The following is a 17,902-nucleotide window of genomic DNA, read 5'->3' as shown; positions in this document are numbered from 1 at the left end:
AAAAGCAGCTTTACTTGTATGCATGGTGCTCCTCCTATTCGAAATTATAGAGAAGAAACAGAATCCACCTCAGGAACAATAGCCTTACAGAAAAAAAGGGGCTAAATGAGGATAAGGAAAAGATTAAGCTGTCCACAGCATGAGATTTCCAAACTATTGTTTCATTTAACATGCTTCTAAGCAGGGCTGTTCTTCAAACCCATTACAGCTGGAGCTGAAACTGGTCTCTTTTGCTTTCAAAACCAAATTGTCCTATAGCCAGAATTTCCCAAAACAAAATCTGTCAATCCACTAGACTCTCTTTATGTGATGACTTAGTAAACACGCTACACAAACTGCATCTATGAGGCAGTAAAAATAAAGATTAACCTTCTTCTAAATACAGCTTCTGGAAACGTGCACTTAATATAAAACACAAAGAGCATCATCTAAAATAGGATTGTTATCTACATAATGGATTGAAAACTCTTAGCCTAACCAGTTTCAAATATTCTGAGTTACCAAACTAATAAATTAATCATTAAATACAACTTATTCCCTAAAATTCTCCGCTATACTATGAAAGCAAGGATATTATCTATCCTAAGTTTCAGACCCAACAACTGCTGCTGAAGCAGCAATTAGAAGAAAATGAGTAGGTAATAGACAATGTAGCCCTTTACAACTTTGTCCCACAAATATCTGAAAACACCAAATGCAGAGGAAATAAAACAATAGTACCATTATAAGGCATACTTAGTATTCAGCTGGACTGCTGGACAGAACCCACAAATAGGAGTTAAATGTTAAAGGTACTCCGAGGAAAATAATCTCTCGGATGTTCTGCTACACTTCAAATTCTAGCACACGCTCAACTGCTGCAGATTTGTTTTAATCACTCAAGAACAGCAACAGATCTAGTGCTGAAAGAAATCAGTCTTGAAAGTTGTAGGAAAAATTCTGACTCTAAACCAAACGTTATTTAAGCTTCCCATGACTACTACAGAAGCATCTTACAAACATTCAGCAGACTGCTGAGGTTATTTTCCCTAGCAGCATGGATTCTGCGGATAAGATTACACACCCACTCTGAGATTACACGTACAGAATGCAAACTCCTCTCTATCAGCTTAGAAAGTCCAGAGAACGACAGAATTATTTTATAGCCGTCAAGATTCTTTCTTTTGTAAGAGCTCTGACCTTTCAGAAAAACTCACAACAGACTAAAATTTGATATGCAATTCCAAATCGGTGTCAGAGTTTTAGACATTAATTTATGTATCATATCAGAACAAGAACCCTGGAAAAAAAAAGTTACTTTAAAAGTGAATTAAGAGCAGAACTACTTAACACAAGAGAGGATATATATTCACTAATCAAGTAACATTTCTCCTATCACGCCTCTACACACTGTGCTGTTACCATCATCTTTAGTAGTGCTCTGCTGGGAAACACACAGTTCTAAGAGCAAACAACAACCAACAAATGCAAAAGAGAGGACAGCTGAGAGACTTCACCTTATTGTGGTTCCTCATCAAATCCATTCACATGCTGCGTCATAGGTAGAGCCTAGAAGCAGGATTTCTCACACTCCAAACCAAGTCCTGAAGTAATACGCTGAAGTTCTAATACAGTAAGAGGCATCACCTCTCCTTAAAAAAATCAGTGATATAAGATCCTTACATGCTGCCTGCCAGGAAAAAATTTCCTGGAATTTTCCAAATAGTAATTCAATATGCACATATGATGACCATGAACACATCTTTTTTTGTATCTTGGAACAATCACCAGAACAGCATACAAGAGACAAGCTGGGAATTCAAGAAAAGGATCCATTGGGCACATCCTCACTCCAACTAGAAAATTGTAAAATCAACTCAAGAAATTCTGCAGAGAAAAGTACTACTTTAAGGTTCACAAGAGAAAGTTCTTCAAGTTAACTGGACATTATTACAAATAAGACCTGTAGCATAAAGCCACAGAGCACTAACATACAAGGAAAAAAGAAATTCTACTTTCTTTTGGTGTATTGTGGACTCAAAATTAAACTTAATAATAATAAAAAAAAAACACTTTAAATATCCGTTCTGTCAAAGTTAATTGCAATCACACCTGAAATTCAGAGATCATAATTATAAAGACAGTTTTAAGCTTAAAAGCGTAAAAAAAAAAAAATCTTTAGTATACTAACAGTGGAAGTACTAACTGGCTTAGGTGTTAGGATACGTGTAGAGTTCCATGTATCTGGATTTTGCCATACTTTGTCTGGTGTAAACCTGTTGAATTCCAGCTCTTAGGTCATCCCATATCTGGTCAAGACCAATCTGTTTAAGTCCATGAGGGTTCTGACTCCTATTCGATGACATTTTGTATTTCCTGTAAAGTCTTCCAGTGCAGCAGTCTGAGATCTGGTTATTCCTCCATCAGATTCACAAGTAACATTCTAAACCCAGTTGCAATAACTCAAAAGATGTTCTTTACATACAAAAAGTGATGCTTCCCAGGAAGGTAACCTGCAAAAGGAAAAAACATATGTTACATGCACTGACAGCCCAATCCGCTTCATTAATACCAGATGAAAAGATATGAGATTAATCATTTAATTGAAACAATTTTCATTCACAATGATGAGAAATACATGATGAGATCTGAAATATCACAGCCAAAACACATAGTTTTATGATTCAGCAATCTGCTACAAGATGCAATCATTTGTGCCCAAATCTGTCCAAAGCTGTGGAAGGATGGAATTATAGCTACTTTGGTTAGTGTGACTGAAAATAAAAACCTAATGCTAGTAAGAAAATGCAGTAGAGTTACTCCCAGTAAGAATCTTTCCAAGCAGCAGATGCTATCCTACTACAAAGTGTTTCTTCCTTATACAATAGTAAAACTCCAGGAACTAACATCAGTTCAGAGTTCTGTGGTAACCCACTGTTTAATAAACATCCTGATGAATATCTAAGATTAATCAGAAGCTATTAAAATCATTATTTTTCTTCTGTTATCACCAAGCTCTTCCAGACTCCAGATTCTGTTACAAGTAATCTAAAAGTCCAAAGTATCTGGGGAAAGAATTTTCAGATCTGGTAAATGCATATTTACATTAATTTCTAGTTAAGTAAATAAACATCCCTTTCTCTTGCATGTCATCTTATGAGTGAGAGAATATGCAGCCAGTAACGCGGGGGAAGAAAGAAAAACTAAGCGCACAAAATAAATATTGGGTGAAACGTAAAATGAAGAATAAGAAACTAAGAAAATATACTATTCATGCAAGTGTTTGAGCATACAAAGTTTGGAAGTTAGCGCAAAGGCTGTTACCATTTAACCTCATGAAATGACAGAGAGTAGGAAAAACAGTTGTTGAGAAAGAACTACTGAGAATTTCAAGCAGAAAGAGTCATTTTTAGAAAAGCCCTTAAACTTTTTGCAATTTTAACACAGCTCATTCAATGTAGCAACAAAATTAGAAAGATTCCTCAAAGTACAAAAGAGATAATACAATTAAAACATTAACTCACAAACAGCAGAGCTGTAATAAATCAGAACCAACTACCCTACTGTCTATTACTGAAATATCATAATACACAAAACACAGTGAAACACTGCATGATTATTCTTCACCATCCTTCTGTGGACAGGATAAATATAGTTTTATGATGAGCCAGTCTGTCCTACAATGGAGCCTATGGGCCAAGTGTCACAGGAACCCTTACAAAACTTCAAGAATAGTATACCTAAGGTCAGATTAATCATACTATTTGTTTGTGATCTTTGAGCAGTGGAAAATACATTCCTTCAGGATCTACAATATTTCATAGGTGCTTTGCCATAGCCACATCTGGGCTGTTACATGCTCCAATCCAGATTTTACTCTACGTTCAAGATCTAATATTGTGTTACAACAACAAAATTTGCAGGACTCTCCCTCTCCCTTGACCCTTAAAAACAGCTAATATTGAGACATTTGTTCACTTTTTTCAGCCAAAAACCACCAGCCCTACTGCAATAACATGGACGTTACCATTCCTCAGAGTCCTTTACCACCCATCACCTTTAAGCATTTAAATCTCAAGCTTGAGAGTTGCCACTGAGAAGTTTTTTCATGATGCTGATCTAAACAGAAAGTACTGTCTCATTGCAGTTACGGACATAAACTGCTTCTGTACCTTTTCTTTTTACAGGAGCAGCAACTTACTGGAACGTTAGGCAGAAAACAAGAATTTAATCAATATCTTATAAAACACACACTTATCTTAACTTTGCCATTCTGTGTTTCTATAACTACAGCAAACTGATTATTAAGAACACTTGGGAATGATATACCACCAAGCTGAAGTGTAATGCAGATCACTCCTTGTTCATCTTTCACTTCTTCAATTTCTGCAAGTAGAACTTGTTACAGTACCAATGATGGACAGAGTCCCACAGCTCAGAGGACAAGAAGAACAATAGTCCACTAATGGCCTCTCGCTTTTATTGGCGGAAACAGATTGTGCAGGTAACACACCTACGGACATGGACTATGATCCTAGATCAGCATTGTGATACAAAGCAAGAGAATGCATTCTATGCCTATAAACCAAGCGAGAAGAAACTTTCTAGTTCCCTAAATCTAATATTACTTGAACTCTCCATACAAGCAAGAGAAAACATGGTTAAGAAACTAAAAGTCTAATACTGCAATAGTATCTGTAAAAAGTAACTGATTATTATTCTTTTATTAATCTGTAAAAAGTAAGCAGCCTTGGGTTAGGATGTATTTTACTAAATATTTTGGGGTAACAAAATACTTTACGCCATATAGAAATTCTCAGCAAAAGAATAACCCTGTAACTAGCTCAGGGTTAAAAAAGCACAGTAAGTAGAACTAAGGATATAATAATTTACAACTGGGACAAGGTCCAAAGCTCATGTCCGTTCCCAAGCAGACCGCAACGGCCAGTGTTCTTACTCAAACGTCTCTCTAGGTGCCAGTAAGAGGCAACCACTCTTCCACGTAAGCCCGTGATCACCAGCTGCCTAACAGAGGTGGAGTTTTCCCCCCTATGATAATAATAATATTTAACTTCCTTCCCCAACTAAGACTCTCCTAATTGTTTATGCACCCAAGTGCAGCTACAAATACCACCTTTACCACAATCTTTTGGAATTAAAGCATTCCTCATTCATACCATACTTTATTTCCCCTGCCATCCCCCTAAAGTTACCCTCTGTTTTTATATTAGGATGTGGCCATTAAAAGAAAAGAGAAAGATAAACAAAACAAATCAAAATTATGTTCTATTTAACTTATTTTTTCACGCCCTGCACGTCTTAGAAATATCTTCTCTTTACAATCAGTAATTTGCACTACAACATTTGGATTTGACTACGTTACCTGACTATCCATTGGCTGATTTCCAGTTTGAATTTTGCAACTAAATGCATCAACACAGAATCATAATAGCACCATACCACTAACTTACCAGAGTAAATAAATTGGCTTGTTCCAGTTAGCTGTTAGTTAACGCAGTAGGGGAAAAAAGCAATAGACTAAAAAAAGCTATAAACTACTTTTCACAGGAGTAAAAAGTGACTAGTATCACTACATAAGATGACTTTAATTACAAAAGCTTACTTATGAAAGCAGCCTTTTGTACTGAGCTGCTAAACTAAGATACGATTAGTTAGATTTTAGAAAGGGGAGGGAGAAGTGAGGCTTTGTTACTGAGCACAGCTATTGTATACAAGCATCCAGTGCAAATATGAAACTCTATTCCATATGCCAAGTTTAAGTGTAGCTTTCAAAATGATTTTATGACTCAAGCACAGAAAGCCTCTCCGACACGTACAATTCTGGAAGGTCAAATGTGGTCCACAGCAGTTACTCTGCATCTCTTTACCTAAGGTCCTGAATGTTAAGCTTCTAAAAAGGGAGAAAAAGAGAAAGAAAGGTCAAAAATCTACAGCAATATTTATGTGAATTCTCTGATAAGCTATATAGAGATTTAAGCTCTTAGAGCTGACTGACAAGATGATATTGCGTGGACTATCTGAAATCGTACAATAATCTGATTTTGCTGATGCTTTCCATGTTTTTGAAAACACACAAGAAAATCTATTAGTGCGATCCTCATTGCTCTTGATGTTAGGAAACATCAAAGAGCAGAATGTATGGAGACTATAACAAAATTAGTATTAGAATTTAAAAGTCAACAGTTTCTAGATGCCAGGTCTATGTGCAATTGCCAAGACCATGGCGCCCGCCCTAGAATCTTAAGCTGCTACAGGTGAATTAAAAGCTCAACATTAAGTCGTAAACTTCACATTAGCAAATTAATTGCCTTGGTAAATGTTTTTAGTAGGAGCAGGTACAAGTGAGTCTTGACCTGACAGTCACCATGCTTCCTCCCACAAAGTTTCATGAACAGGACTACCTGCCCAAGTCACAACATCTGCTCTGTAGCTTTGGATCGGAGAATCCAGACTGAACTATTTCCACCGGCCCAACTATAATTAACAACAAAATAATTACTGCGGCACTTTCCAATTTAGATACAATTCCATGCAGAAGCATGGAAATATCACATCTGCATTTTTTTCAACACCATCCCATTTCTTACCTTGCTTTCAAGCACCACAGTCGAAACAGAATTGTCATTTCTGCTCATACCAATGTCAAAAGTAATATTCCTGCCAAAACTTCAAAACTACATCCTTGAAGGACAGAGACAAGTGTTATTCCTCTCCCTTTTATGACTTGTTGGAAAAAAGAAAAAACAAAACAAAACACACAAGAACTCTCATGCAGCTCAGATGAGCTCACTTGATAATATCTTTGCTTTTACAAAACTTCTAATAGTAAACTATATTCCATCTGAGGCAAATGATACATATGTTAATTAAGGTCTACAAGAACATCTCCGAAGATTAACTCTACTTTTATTCAAAAAACATAATAAAACCCACTGAATTTACAGCATCTAAAGCTATCTTGCAAGAGTTAATTACCCTATTTTGACGTCCTACTACAATACCTTCCTACTTCACAACCCCAACGCCTACGCATCCATTGTTCCAAATTATTGATTTAAAGATAGTTTACTTAACTTCCAAATCTAGAGTTATTTATACAGTTAGTTATTAGCTTCTTGACCCCAGTAAGAACTTGCAGCTCCAGCGTAAGGTTTTCTAACTGACTCAGGACACTAAACAGCACTTTTTAGAGACACAGTAGAGATGCACAGGACCATAAGTGACAGAGTCATTTCCAAATATTTTATCCCTTGTCTAATTTCAAACATAAGAACACCACTCTTGTCACTCCTAACAGCATGAGGTAAGGTGACCAGATTTCATCACGGTAAAAATAAATATATTGTGGAGAAGAAGCAAGTTTCACTGATAATCTACAACACAATGAAATCCATTTAAAAAAAAAAAAAATCCTCAACACTATGAGGATTCCAAAATTTACATGCGCCTAATAAAAGTCAGAACTTTTTACCCTCTGGGCGATGCTCGAAATCCAATTTCTTTTTATAAAACTGAATGCAAGTTTCCCAGGAACAAAAATTCATTTTGAAAACAGCTGCAGTTCTTACTCTGGTAAAAATTTGTGCACTGACCATATTCATTGAACAACTACTATAAGCAAAACAGTAACCTTCTTTGCTCAAAGCATAAAGTGTAATCAATCTTTGGCTTCAGAAGTCAAAATTTATCAAAATTACAGCCACACACTTAAAATGCAAGATGAAAATTCCTCTTGCCAAATTGTTTCATCTCCCCTTTTTCCTGCTTGACTTTTCTAACTAATCTTATCCCCCTCTCCTGTTGCTGTATTTCAGCAACAGTCTGATCCAGTAATTCAACAGACACTCTTGTATTCCGCTAATAGCAACCCTTGAGAAAGTTCCCAAACAATTTTAGTCCCGCAAAGTCTCTGCTACCTGCACATTCAACTAAGGTAACTATTAAGGTTATTTACCTAGGATACACAACATGGATCAAATCAGCTCCCTACCAAACAAATACACAAGAAGTATTTTCACAAAAGTAAATCAGGAGCACATTAAACACTGTATTTGGTTTAACGCAAGTTGTTTTTTTTTTTTTAAATACTTGTTTTAAAAACAACTGAATATATTGAATGCTGGTTTCCACTCCAGCTCCAGTATACTTCAGAATTACTGTAGTTGAAATGACTCTAAAGTATTATTACCACAACAACATATTTGGCAAGTTTGTGTCTTGCAAGTCTCCAAGGGCATGTCTATTACTTCGCACCAAGCCTAACACTGAAAACATACCAAAAAAAAAAAGCCAAACCCCTCTCACAGTCAAAAGAAGTCAATTTACTTTTCATATAGCCTTTCTTACCAAAGATGGGCGGCTCCATAGGTATGATACTGAAAATATTCCATCCTACAAATCACATACACTTAGGACTCTTCTTGAAGTCATGTAAACACACACACACCTTTTGAAAGCACAACATAAATGCAAAGTGAAGAGATGAGAACAATACTTTCACTGCTCATTAGCCTGTAAAACTGTAAGATACAATCTACATATTTAATCAGATATAAGCATTAGCATGAGGGAGAAAAAAAAAACCTTAGAAATTTTCATATGGAAGTATCCTCTGCAAAATGAAGTACTTCCTCACCTTTAAAATGTATATAAGCTATTTCTTGGGATTTTTTTTTTTCAGGTTTATAAAGGTTTCTCTAAAATCCTAAAGGACATGGCCTCTGTTCCAGCACACTGATTTGATGGGGTGGGAAGAAGCAGAAGAAATTATTATATTGTCCTTACAATCACTTGCACTCATAATTTAGGATTCTGAGGATACTTTATACATGCATATGCCTGCAAATTAATTTGTTTATTTATAGCATTGACGCTTCTGTCCAGAAGTATTTCAGGTCACTAAATATATGGAGTATAAACTAGGCAGAAGCATATCAAATGACCCAATCCTTATGTCAAGCCTGGGATCACGCATCGTGTCCTTAGCACTTTACACCCCACACTTCTGTCATTACACAAAATCTGGAGACTGTCTACAGCAGACGGCATCCACTGCATCCCAGCAAAATGAAGCCATAATTACTGCAAAAAACAGCTATTCCAAAATTCATATCAATATCAGAAGAGAAATATTAGAATACTTTTTCCCCCCTCTTTCAACTATGGCAAAGATATTCAAGAGATGAGTTACACAAATTACAGTGTTCAGTTCTCCTGTATTATTAGAAAATATTGAGTTAGATACAGCATGAAAAGCTTCAGCTCACCTTATTTTCTGAAGGGTTAAATTGAGCACAGCTCATTATGAAAAAAGTATACATGCATATATTCCTTCCTTCCAAAAGCTGTCTTTCGGTGGGAAAAGCATGTTGCATGGCATGTTTTTTTAAGAAGCAGAGCTTCAATTTGCCAGCAGTTTAATACCAAGATGTGCAAATTTGGTATGAAAGTTGAACAGCTGCCGATTTACTCCTATGACAACGCTCCCATTCAGGGCTTTGGGACTCTAGTGTTCTTCCCCTACCTCCTTTCCTTTCTACGGATTACAGTTCTGATCAATAACATCTAAAGCTGTATAAAGAATACACCCTTACATTACTTCATATGCCAGGGACACAGTTGCCAGCTGAAAAAAAAAAAAAGAAAAAGAAAAACGAGACCCTGGATGCGTTCTTCACAACCAGAAAGACACTCAAGGCTACCTTTATTTTCAAATGTAAACACAATATATGAATGCAATTTGGAATCGCAGTTTTTAGACTTTTACTTAAATTGCACATTATCATGACCTTTTCAACAGGGTTTTAATTTGCATGCCCAATTATAAAGACTTTTCCAAGACATAAACGAGTATTCCTCAGAAAAGCACCCAGTTTGAATGCGTCTCTTCTCCACATTGTCTCTTTGCATCTTCTTCTATTAATTCTTTAATATTCTTTCACTATTTCTTAGTTTCAGCTTTAGCCTTGCCTTTCTTGAGCAAAAAAAGTTCCTGCAGCATATGACAGAGATGTCATTACAATAATGCAAGAACTAATACAAAACAACAAAAACATGTAGGTACTGCCTAATACATTAAAGCTATTCCAGACTAGGTAAGGTTTACTAATGTCTCTATACAAGCAAACAATCCTTTCTGCATACAGAGCTGAAGTAAAATTTGTCAGTAAAAACAATCTTGCAAAAAAATAAAAAGGTACTGTGACTGCATCAACCCTAATACCTTTGCCTATGCAGAAATATTGTGAGAAACCACACCCTTATCATTAATATACTGGTAAAACTTTTTTACTTTGGCCATCTTACAGGAGTTCAGGGATTTTTTGCCATACAAGTAATAGTTACACAAAATAGTTAGAACTACTCTTAGAAACGACACGTTCAGTTTAACCTGAGTGGTCGGGTCTTCCCACACTACACACATGATGCAGACCCTACACCACTTTTTAACTGAGCCTGCAGTGATAAGCTTTGTACTTCTTAAAAGACTGATAGTGCTCAACTCCTGCATCTTGAAAAAGGGATGTAGCAGCCTGGGAAGAGAGCAGAATCACGTGCAGAGAAAATCAAGTCAAGGAATAAGCAGACTAAAGCGAAGGAAGAAAAGTTTAGGCAGCCTCAAAGGACGACATGGATCAAGATGTTTCTTGAATTAGCCAAGGACATGCAGAAAAGAAAGGCGAGGGAAGACAGACGAAAAAAGCACTCTGCTAGATATCCACCCTTCCAAGCAGAAGACAGAACAGTGCACCTTGTCTTTCCTATAGAACAAAGAACAGGAGGCAGCAGGGAGAAACATCAAATGCAATTTAGCAAGAACAAACACCAAAGACTAGGAACTCTGCAGTATCTTGGGCCAGTGCAGAGATCCTGATGATTCCAGGAGGAAAATTCTTACAAATAACTGATTTCCTAAAAAGCTCTCAGCAGCCATCAAAACATTATCTGAAACTAATTTAATAACCTGCAACACTGATCTGGCTGATCTCCACCAAGAGCATCCTGGCGCGGCCAGACAATCCACTTCAGTCACGACATAACATGCAAGGCAATCTCAAACAAAACTTGTAGGACGAGTCTCTAAATCCTGATACAAAAGGCTCTCAATTGTAATAGAATCTAGCACATCACCTCTTACAACTTCATACTGACCTGTTAGAGACGAACAGGAATTTTTCCCTGCAACAATGTTGGCATATCATGTTTTCACTTCACTCTTGGAAAAGGGTGATTTTTAGCAGTACCTTAAAAAAGTAGTAATGTTAACCAGTGCCATCCAATTTTGGCTGGAATCTCTTCCCAGAGGCTTGCTAATTTTACAACTTCTTCCATCTTCTTACTTGTGCAAGGGCTCAACTGATCCAAGGCAATGCAGTTTGCCACTTCAGTTTATAAATAACAGTCACACTGATTTGTCTTGCAAGCAGTCTGCAGTTTCTAGATGTCCAAATATATCACAAGAGTATGGCTTAAATACTGAAGTGCTTCCTCCTTTTTTGTCTTCGTACTAATGTTTTATTCAGGAGTAACTGGCATTACAACTAGCACATAGTTAAAATCGTTCGTAATAACAAGGAGTAGCACGTTTTGAAAAAGTTCATCTTCAGGAATGTTGTGATTAATTGCATTCGTTTCCTGCAAGTGGCAAAATCGCTGTTCTGGGAAAGATGCCCCTTTTACACACTTTTAAAAAATCTAGTTTAACTTCTACATTTGACTACACTCTAACTGTAAGTCCATGTTAAGCTCACCCATACACCTGCTAGTGATGTAACTTCCTAGTAGGATCTTCTGCTGCGACACTGTTAGCGACAAACAGTGCTGCTCCTAAATATTTCAGCTTCGGTGCCTAAATATTGACAATGTTTATCCACATACTTCCAGAGCTAACAAGAAAACAATGTGAACTTTCTCATTAAAGCCTGAAAAGGTATTCATATGTGTTTTTTCTTGTTCAACTCAAATATCTTAACTGTAACAAACACAAATTTAACTTTCTCACAGCAAAGAATTTATATCTCCTAAAACATTTGTTCCACATACAATTCAGCAAATTTTTAATCAGTTCTGTCCCACAACAACTGCAAGAGGCACATGTGTAGTATAGAAGCGAAACACTAATTCTGTAAAGGTTAAACACCGATACAAATCCCTAACAGCCACACTTAAATCTTGCTTCTCGTTGAGGCAGCTTGCACCATTAAGTTACAAAGCTACTCCTGCACTGGAATCTAGCCAAATCAGTTTTAAAGAATTTACCTCAGCACATACTTTTTGGTGTTACACTCCTCCTATTAGTGATGGGATTTTAGCAAAGGAACACTTTGAAAGAAAACAGCATTTGGAAAAATATCTGCAGTAAGAGAACACAGACTGTCCTCTTAAGCAAATGCAGAAATTTAAAAAACTGAGCATTTCAAATTATATAGTGAAAAATTTCTCCCTTGGCCACCAAAAGGCAAGCGGAAGGTTTTCCTGCAACATTAGTACCATGGGAAGAAAGATCGCAAGTAAGGCTAGCATCTAACATAAAACAAGAAGTACTTCCTACAATCCTTACCCTTACTCCCCCTCCCCCACCCCCCAATTCATTCCTCCAAACTATAGGCAAAATTTCCATAGATGACAGTCTCCACTACTGTGGGACAAGAGGAGCTTGTAAATTTACATATGAAATTAAGATTAAATTACAGAGCAAACCAGGATGAACTAAGATCAGAACAGCAGCCTCAATTCTAAATTCTATCAACATTAAGATACTGCATGACCTTAAACACACAGAACACAAAAAGTCAAGTTAGATCAGCCGCAAATGAAAAATACAAACAAGCAATTTCTGAGGTCAGCTACAGCTGAAAACTTTACTCCTAACGACCCAATTTCTTTTATTTTCCTGCTTTACATTTAAATAGAATCCTCACATTAACTTTTGTCTACTTTGTGCGCTAACAAATAACATACACCCGGGTCCCTGTAGCAAAGCCACCAGCCGCTCCATGGGAAGAAGAAAAGCACCTCTGTCTCTCCTGAAAATTAGGACAGCATCAGAGCAGAGAGTGCCCACACTGACTGCGAAATTTTTAATAACCATGATCCTCACCTTCCTACGTGTGAATGAAAAACTTCAGTTTCTCATTGACAGTAACACCAAGTTTTTGGTGTGCAGCAACATTAACTAGAGCAAATCTAATGGAACCAAGGATAAGGGGCATTTTCTATCAACCTTGAGTATTTCTAATTTAATAAAAACAGAAGTCAAAGGTACTGAACTATGACTGGCACCTACTGCACCATTAGGAGGACACTAGAAAGAAACCAAGCATGTGTGATCCTTTATTCGGAGTACTGATTTAAAGCAACACCTCATACCTGCTAGAGCAACCTGTAATAGCAAACCTTCTGACTCCAAAACCAGAATAACCAAAGGGAAAGAAAAGGAGATAAGATTAATTTGATCCAGGTCTTTGAAAAAGCACCACATCAGAACTACACTGTTTATTCAGGGTAGGACAATCTTGAGGATAAAATACCTAGAGATCCCAAAGCTGACACAAATTGTAGTATTATTCTGTGCCACAGTTTCCTGCAGCACAAAATGGAATCAGCATTTTCTCATCTTCACATTAGCCTTCATTCTTGTAATTTTTTTTAAGCTTCTCAGATGAAGAGTGGCTTTGAAAATGTTACATGAAATAAAGTGGAATGAAATAGTAGATTTATTTTTTAAAAAATGACATTTTATGTGGACTTGTATCATTTATAAGAACAGGTGATTTAGCAATGTGAAGCAGTTCACCATTGTGACATCAGAGGTTTTGGGGATAAAAAGAAAACCCATCAGAAAATAACCCACTGAGACACAGATTATTTCCTAAAACAGTACTTTTCCCTACCAGCAGCACTGCAACTATTCCATGATTAAACCTTGTATAACTACTCATGCTGAATAATACAAAGAATGTTTAAACCTAACAATGGTCTCGCTCTGTAATTACGTTAAAGTAAGCCTACAAGTTACAGCACTACAGCAGTGCACATCAGCTCCAGAAAGTTTTATTACCATGTCCTTTAGTCATGGCTATAGGAGGTTTGAACTGCACTGTGGTACAACCATCAGCAGTCAACTGGTAGTAGTTCTTTCACTGACTCTCTTATAATAAAACAGCAAGTTACTTAAAGAAGAATCCAAAAGTAGATGAGCTCAAGAGCTCTCTAAAATTTTCCAGCCATTTATTTTTCTTGATCTTTGCCTTCACACTTCTTAAAAGGAGAACTTTCACTAAGAAGAGGAACTGAATGGTCTCCACAGCAAATTTAAAGAATAGTTTAATTCTGCACCATGTGTGGGCTACAACTTTTAACTAGGCCTCTAAATGTTGGTTCCAGTCACCAGTTGCTTATGTGGAGTTTATCTCAAAAAAATAAAAAAATAAAAGGCAGTAATTATACAGCATATATGAGCGCACCCTTGCCAAAACCTAATACTGGTACATAAGCTGTCAGTATGAAACAAGTTCACGCATTCTCAAAGCGCCCACAGGACTTCCAAGATCAAGTTTATTAGCAATTTCTACTGTTCTTTTCTCTATGCTCTGTAGAGCAGGAAAGCAGATGATCATACTGACCTACGCACCACTGGCACTGCCGGCACACGTCCTCCTGGCATGCTGACAGAGGTGCGACCCCTGCCCAGTTTTCCCTCTCAAGACAGACCAGGTTAGACAGCACGTTACATACAGAAGCATCATCACCAGAGCAAAACAGCAGCACTGATCTAACCACTAATTACACTTCCATCTGATTCTGCCTTCAGCAAGTTAGAAAATCCCGGCTAAGAAGTGCAGTACACATAACTTAGGTACCTACCTGTTACATACAGGCAACCTTTTACTAGGACAATCTGCTCACGTCACATTCACAGCGCAAATTTTTTGACGTTGACAGTGGTATAACTACAAGTACTTCTTTAAACCTGTTTCATCCACTGGGAAAAATAAATACATAAAAACAGTTTCAATGCCAGAAGAGAAGACTCCAGGTACACTCAATTCACCTCACCGCTAACACCCAGGATGTGACTCATCATTAAGCTGGGTCTCACTGAAGTGAGAAGTTAGTTTTGTGCAACTATGTAAAAGGAGACACCACCTGAGAAACATAACTGATGAAAAGCAGTATTCAGAGATCTTGACATCTAAATTACAAAAAGAAAAAAAAAAACCTTTTCTTAATATCTGATATAATATCTGATATAACAACTTTCTCCGAGGATCCAATGTTATATCCATAACAATATGGCTAGGATGTAAGACTTTAAGCTAATAATGAGAATAAGCTGAAATCACAAAAGCCATCCTCACATCAGTTTCCAAATAAGGGTATGAATCATTTGAGCTTAAATTTAAATGATATAAATTAGTGATTCAATTTTCTCATGCTGACAGACTAAGTAACAGGCTCAAGCTATAAGGCAAGTGTAAACCAGTGTAGAAAGGATAAAAGTAGAAGTAGAATCATTTAGTTTAATCAGCACAACTGCTTTGTCAACATTGTATTGGCACATGTGTCTTATTTAGGTGCCTAAACCAAGAAACTGTTCCTCCATACGACCCCTTGATAGGCGATGGAAAAAGATTCCTCTAGGGGAGTAATTCAGACTAGAAGTCTAATTCAGTTACTCTAAGCTGTCTTCCAGTTACTTTCTCAATGAGGAAGAAACAGATCCTACTGTGAATAAGCTGTTAATGTTAGATACTCATTCTGGATTCTAAGTTAGGTGTATAAATTACTTCCAAAATTTGAAACTAGTCCTGACACCTCCATGGCACAACTACGTCCAAGGTTTAAATGGGACCTCAAATACGTCGTGGTGATGCGATTATAAAATGCAACCAATGTTAAGAACTAAAGCAATTCAGAAAGATGTAAAATAAGAAGTTGGGTAACCTACTACTGAGAAACAAAAGAAATCACAAAGCAGAAAGAAAAGACTACTTTCCAGTAGAGTCACTAGCAGAGACACAAGTGCCAGTGCAACACAGACTCCCAGCCACCAATACTCAACACTGCAGCAGTTCGCTGTGATCATTTCCTGAGGAAAAAATATGCATCTAGTGAGTAGCAGGGAGGCCCAGTGAGGCCTCTTAGGACTTCCCCAAAGAGAAACCATCCCAAACATACCGTACCTCAACTGAAGTACCAATTCACAATACAGCATTAAGAAACAATGCTTGGCACTAATTTAAGTTATACAGCCGCTGGAAGTTTCTTGCCCCCACAGACCACTCCCCCAGGTCCTACCAAAAGGTCTTCCAAGAGAGCTGTTTTTCTAAACTAACACTAGGGGGTGTGTGTGTCGGTGGAGAAAGGGGGGAAGAGAATGTGAATATACACAAACACATGTATTGGGGCAAAGACTGCTGAGGAAATCAGTAAGAAACAAATAAAATAAGGTAAAACAGGTTTAAAAATGTTTGTTTCGTGTTCTCCTAGTACTGGCTGACAAATACAATCTAGGCTGAAGTTCCTCCTCTCCTCAAAAGCACAGCTGGAGGATTTAAATACAAAGTGGGGGGAGACAGCATGGGAGTCGATGGAGAAAAGGAACATGTCAAAAGGAAAGGGTATTAGGTGAGATCACGAGGAAGGATTTAACAACAGGAAAATAAGATCAGAAGGGCAAAGAATCGCGGTGAAGGAAACAGCTACCGGGGAGGAAGAAAGCTGGAAGGGGGAAAAGGTAATCAGGGAATAACGATGATGAAAGAACACAACTCGAAGGGGAAACAAGAAGGATGGGAAGAGATGCCAGGAGAGACGCAGCCAGCTTCCAGTGCCGGACCAAGTTCCTGGGAGGCTGACCAGCTGCCTGTTAGCCACGACCAAAACCTGCAGGACCGCTCACCTGGACGGGGGCGACAGAGAAAAGGCTACTGGGGGGGGGGGGGTGGCAACAGCAAGGGGGCAACCAGGGCAAGCCCGGAGCACGACCCCAGCCGGGGGGGGGACGCGCGGGACGCGGCGCCGAGGAGCCACGGCGGCACCAGGGACACGCGGGGGTTTGTCCGGCCGCAGCGGCGCCTCGCCGGGGCTGCGGGGACACGCTGGGCCGGCAGCGGGGGGGGACATGGGGGGAAGCTCCCTGCAGCCGGGCCGAGGGCAAGGAGGCGGCAGAGGGCCGGAGCCGGGCAGCGAGGGGCCGAGGCGGGCTCCCGGCTCCGAGGGCGGCGAGGTATTTCCAGTGCGTAGCTAGAGGCCTCCGCGCCGCCGCCGGGCCCGCGCCGCCAGGGCCGCCATGGCGGCGCCCGCCGCCTCCCTGGCGCGGTGAAGAAAGGCAGGCGGGCGGGCAGGAGGGCGGGCAGGCCGGGCCGGGCCCGGCGCCCCTCGCCCCGCTGCCTCCCGCCGCGGCGTGACTCAGTGCTGGGCTCCGCTCCGCCGCCTCGGCCTGGGCCGCGGCCCTCCTGGCAGCTGCCGGGCCGGGCCGGGCCGGGCCCCACCACCACCACCGCCGCCGGGCTGGCTGCGACACAACGCCGCGGCCTCCCCGCACTCACCAGCATCGCGCGTCCCGCAGAGTCAGGCCGCGTCCGCCCGCCCCTTCCGCCGGGCCCGGATCTCCCTCTGCCGCCGCCGCCGCCGCCGCCGCCTCCCCCCAGCGCGGCCCCGAGCGCGCCCAGGCGCCGCCCCTCGCCGCGCCGCGCCGCCCCTCGCCCCGACCCCGGGCTCGGGCAGGCGGCCGCTGCCTCAGGGGAGAGGGCGGTTTGGGGAGAGGGCGGCCGGGGGGGGCGCAGCCGGCTGGGGTGCTGGCCCCGGGAGACCCCCTGGGCAGGCTTAAATTAAAGCAGCTCCGGTGGCGAGCTCCAGTGTGTGAAGGGAAAAGGTGAAACGCGGCAGCGCGTGTAGC

At 39.7% G+C, this 17,902-nt stretch overlaps 1 protein-coding gene across 5 annotated transcripts in view; it reads right to left on the bottom strand.

Moving 5' to 3' along the window:
* The window catches only part of CUL1 (cullin 1), a 54,097-nt gene extending 36,421 nt beyond the window's left edge, over nt 1–17,676 (bottom strand). The window contains exons 1-5 of one of the 5 annotated variants that reach the window (XM_068936040.1): nt 17,553–17,637; nt 14,866–14,983; nt 6,588–6,681; nt 5,817–5,890; nt 2,206–2,492 (exon numbers count right to left, since the gene is read on the bottom strand). In XM_068936040.1, the coding sequence (XP_068792141.1) occupies nt 2,206–2,345 (140 nt within the window). In that variant the 5' untranslated portion in view covers nt 2,346–2,492; nt 5,817–5,890; nt 6,588–6,681; nt 14,866–14,983; nt 17,553–17,637. Of the gene's footprint in view, nt 1–2,205; nt 2,493–5,816; nt 5,891–6,587; nt 6,682–8,346; nt 8,447–14,865; nt 14,984–17,552 lie in introns of those variants that run through there. The other 4 variants (XM_068936042.1, XM_068936041.1, XM_068936039.1 and 1 more) reach the window with 4 other exon arrangements.
* Nucleotides 17,677–17,902: the final 226 nt, after the last annotated feature.

Source organism: Struthio camelus, chromosome 2 (assembly GCF_040807025.1).
Source record: "Struthio camelus isolate bStrCam1 chromosome 2, bStrCam1.hap1, whole genome shotgun sequence".
In the NCBI taxonomy this organism is placed as follows: Eukaryota; Metazoa; Chordata; class Aves; order Struthioniformes; family Struthionidae; genus Struthio; species Struthio camelus.
Note: the sequence above shows the minus strand (reverse complement) of the source record. Positions and strands in the feature narration are given on the sequence as shown.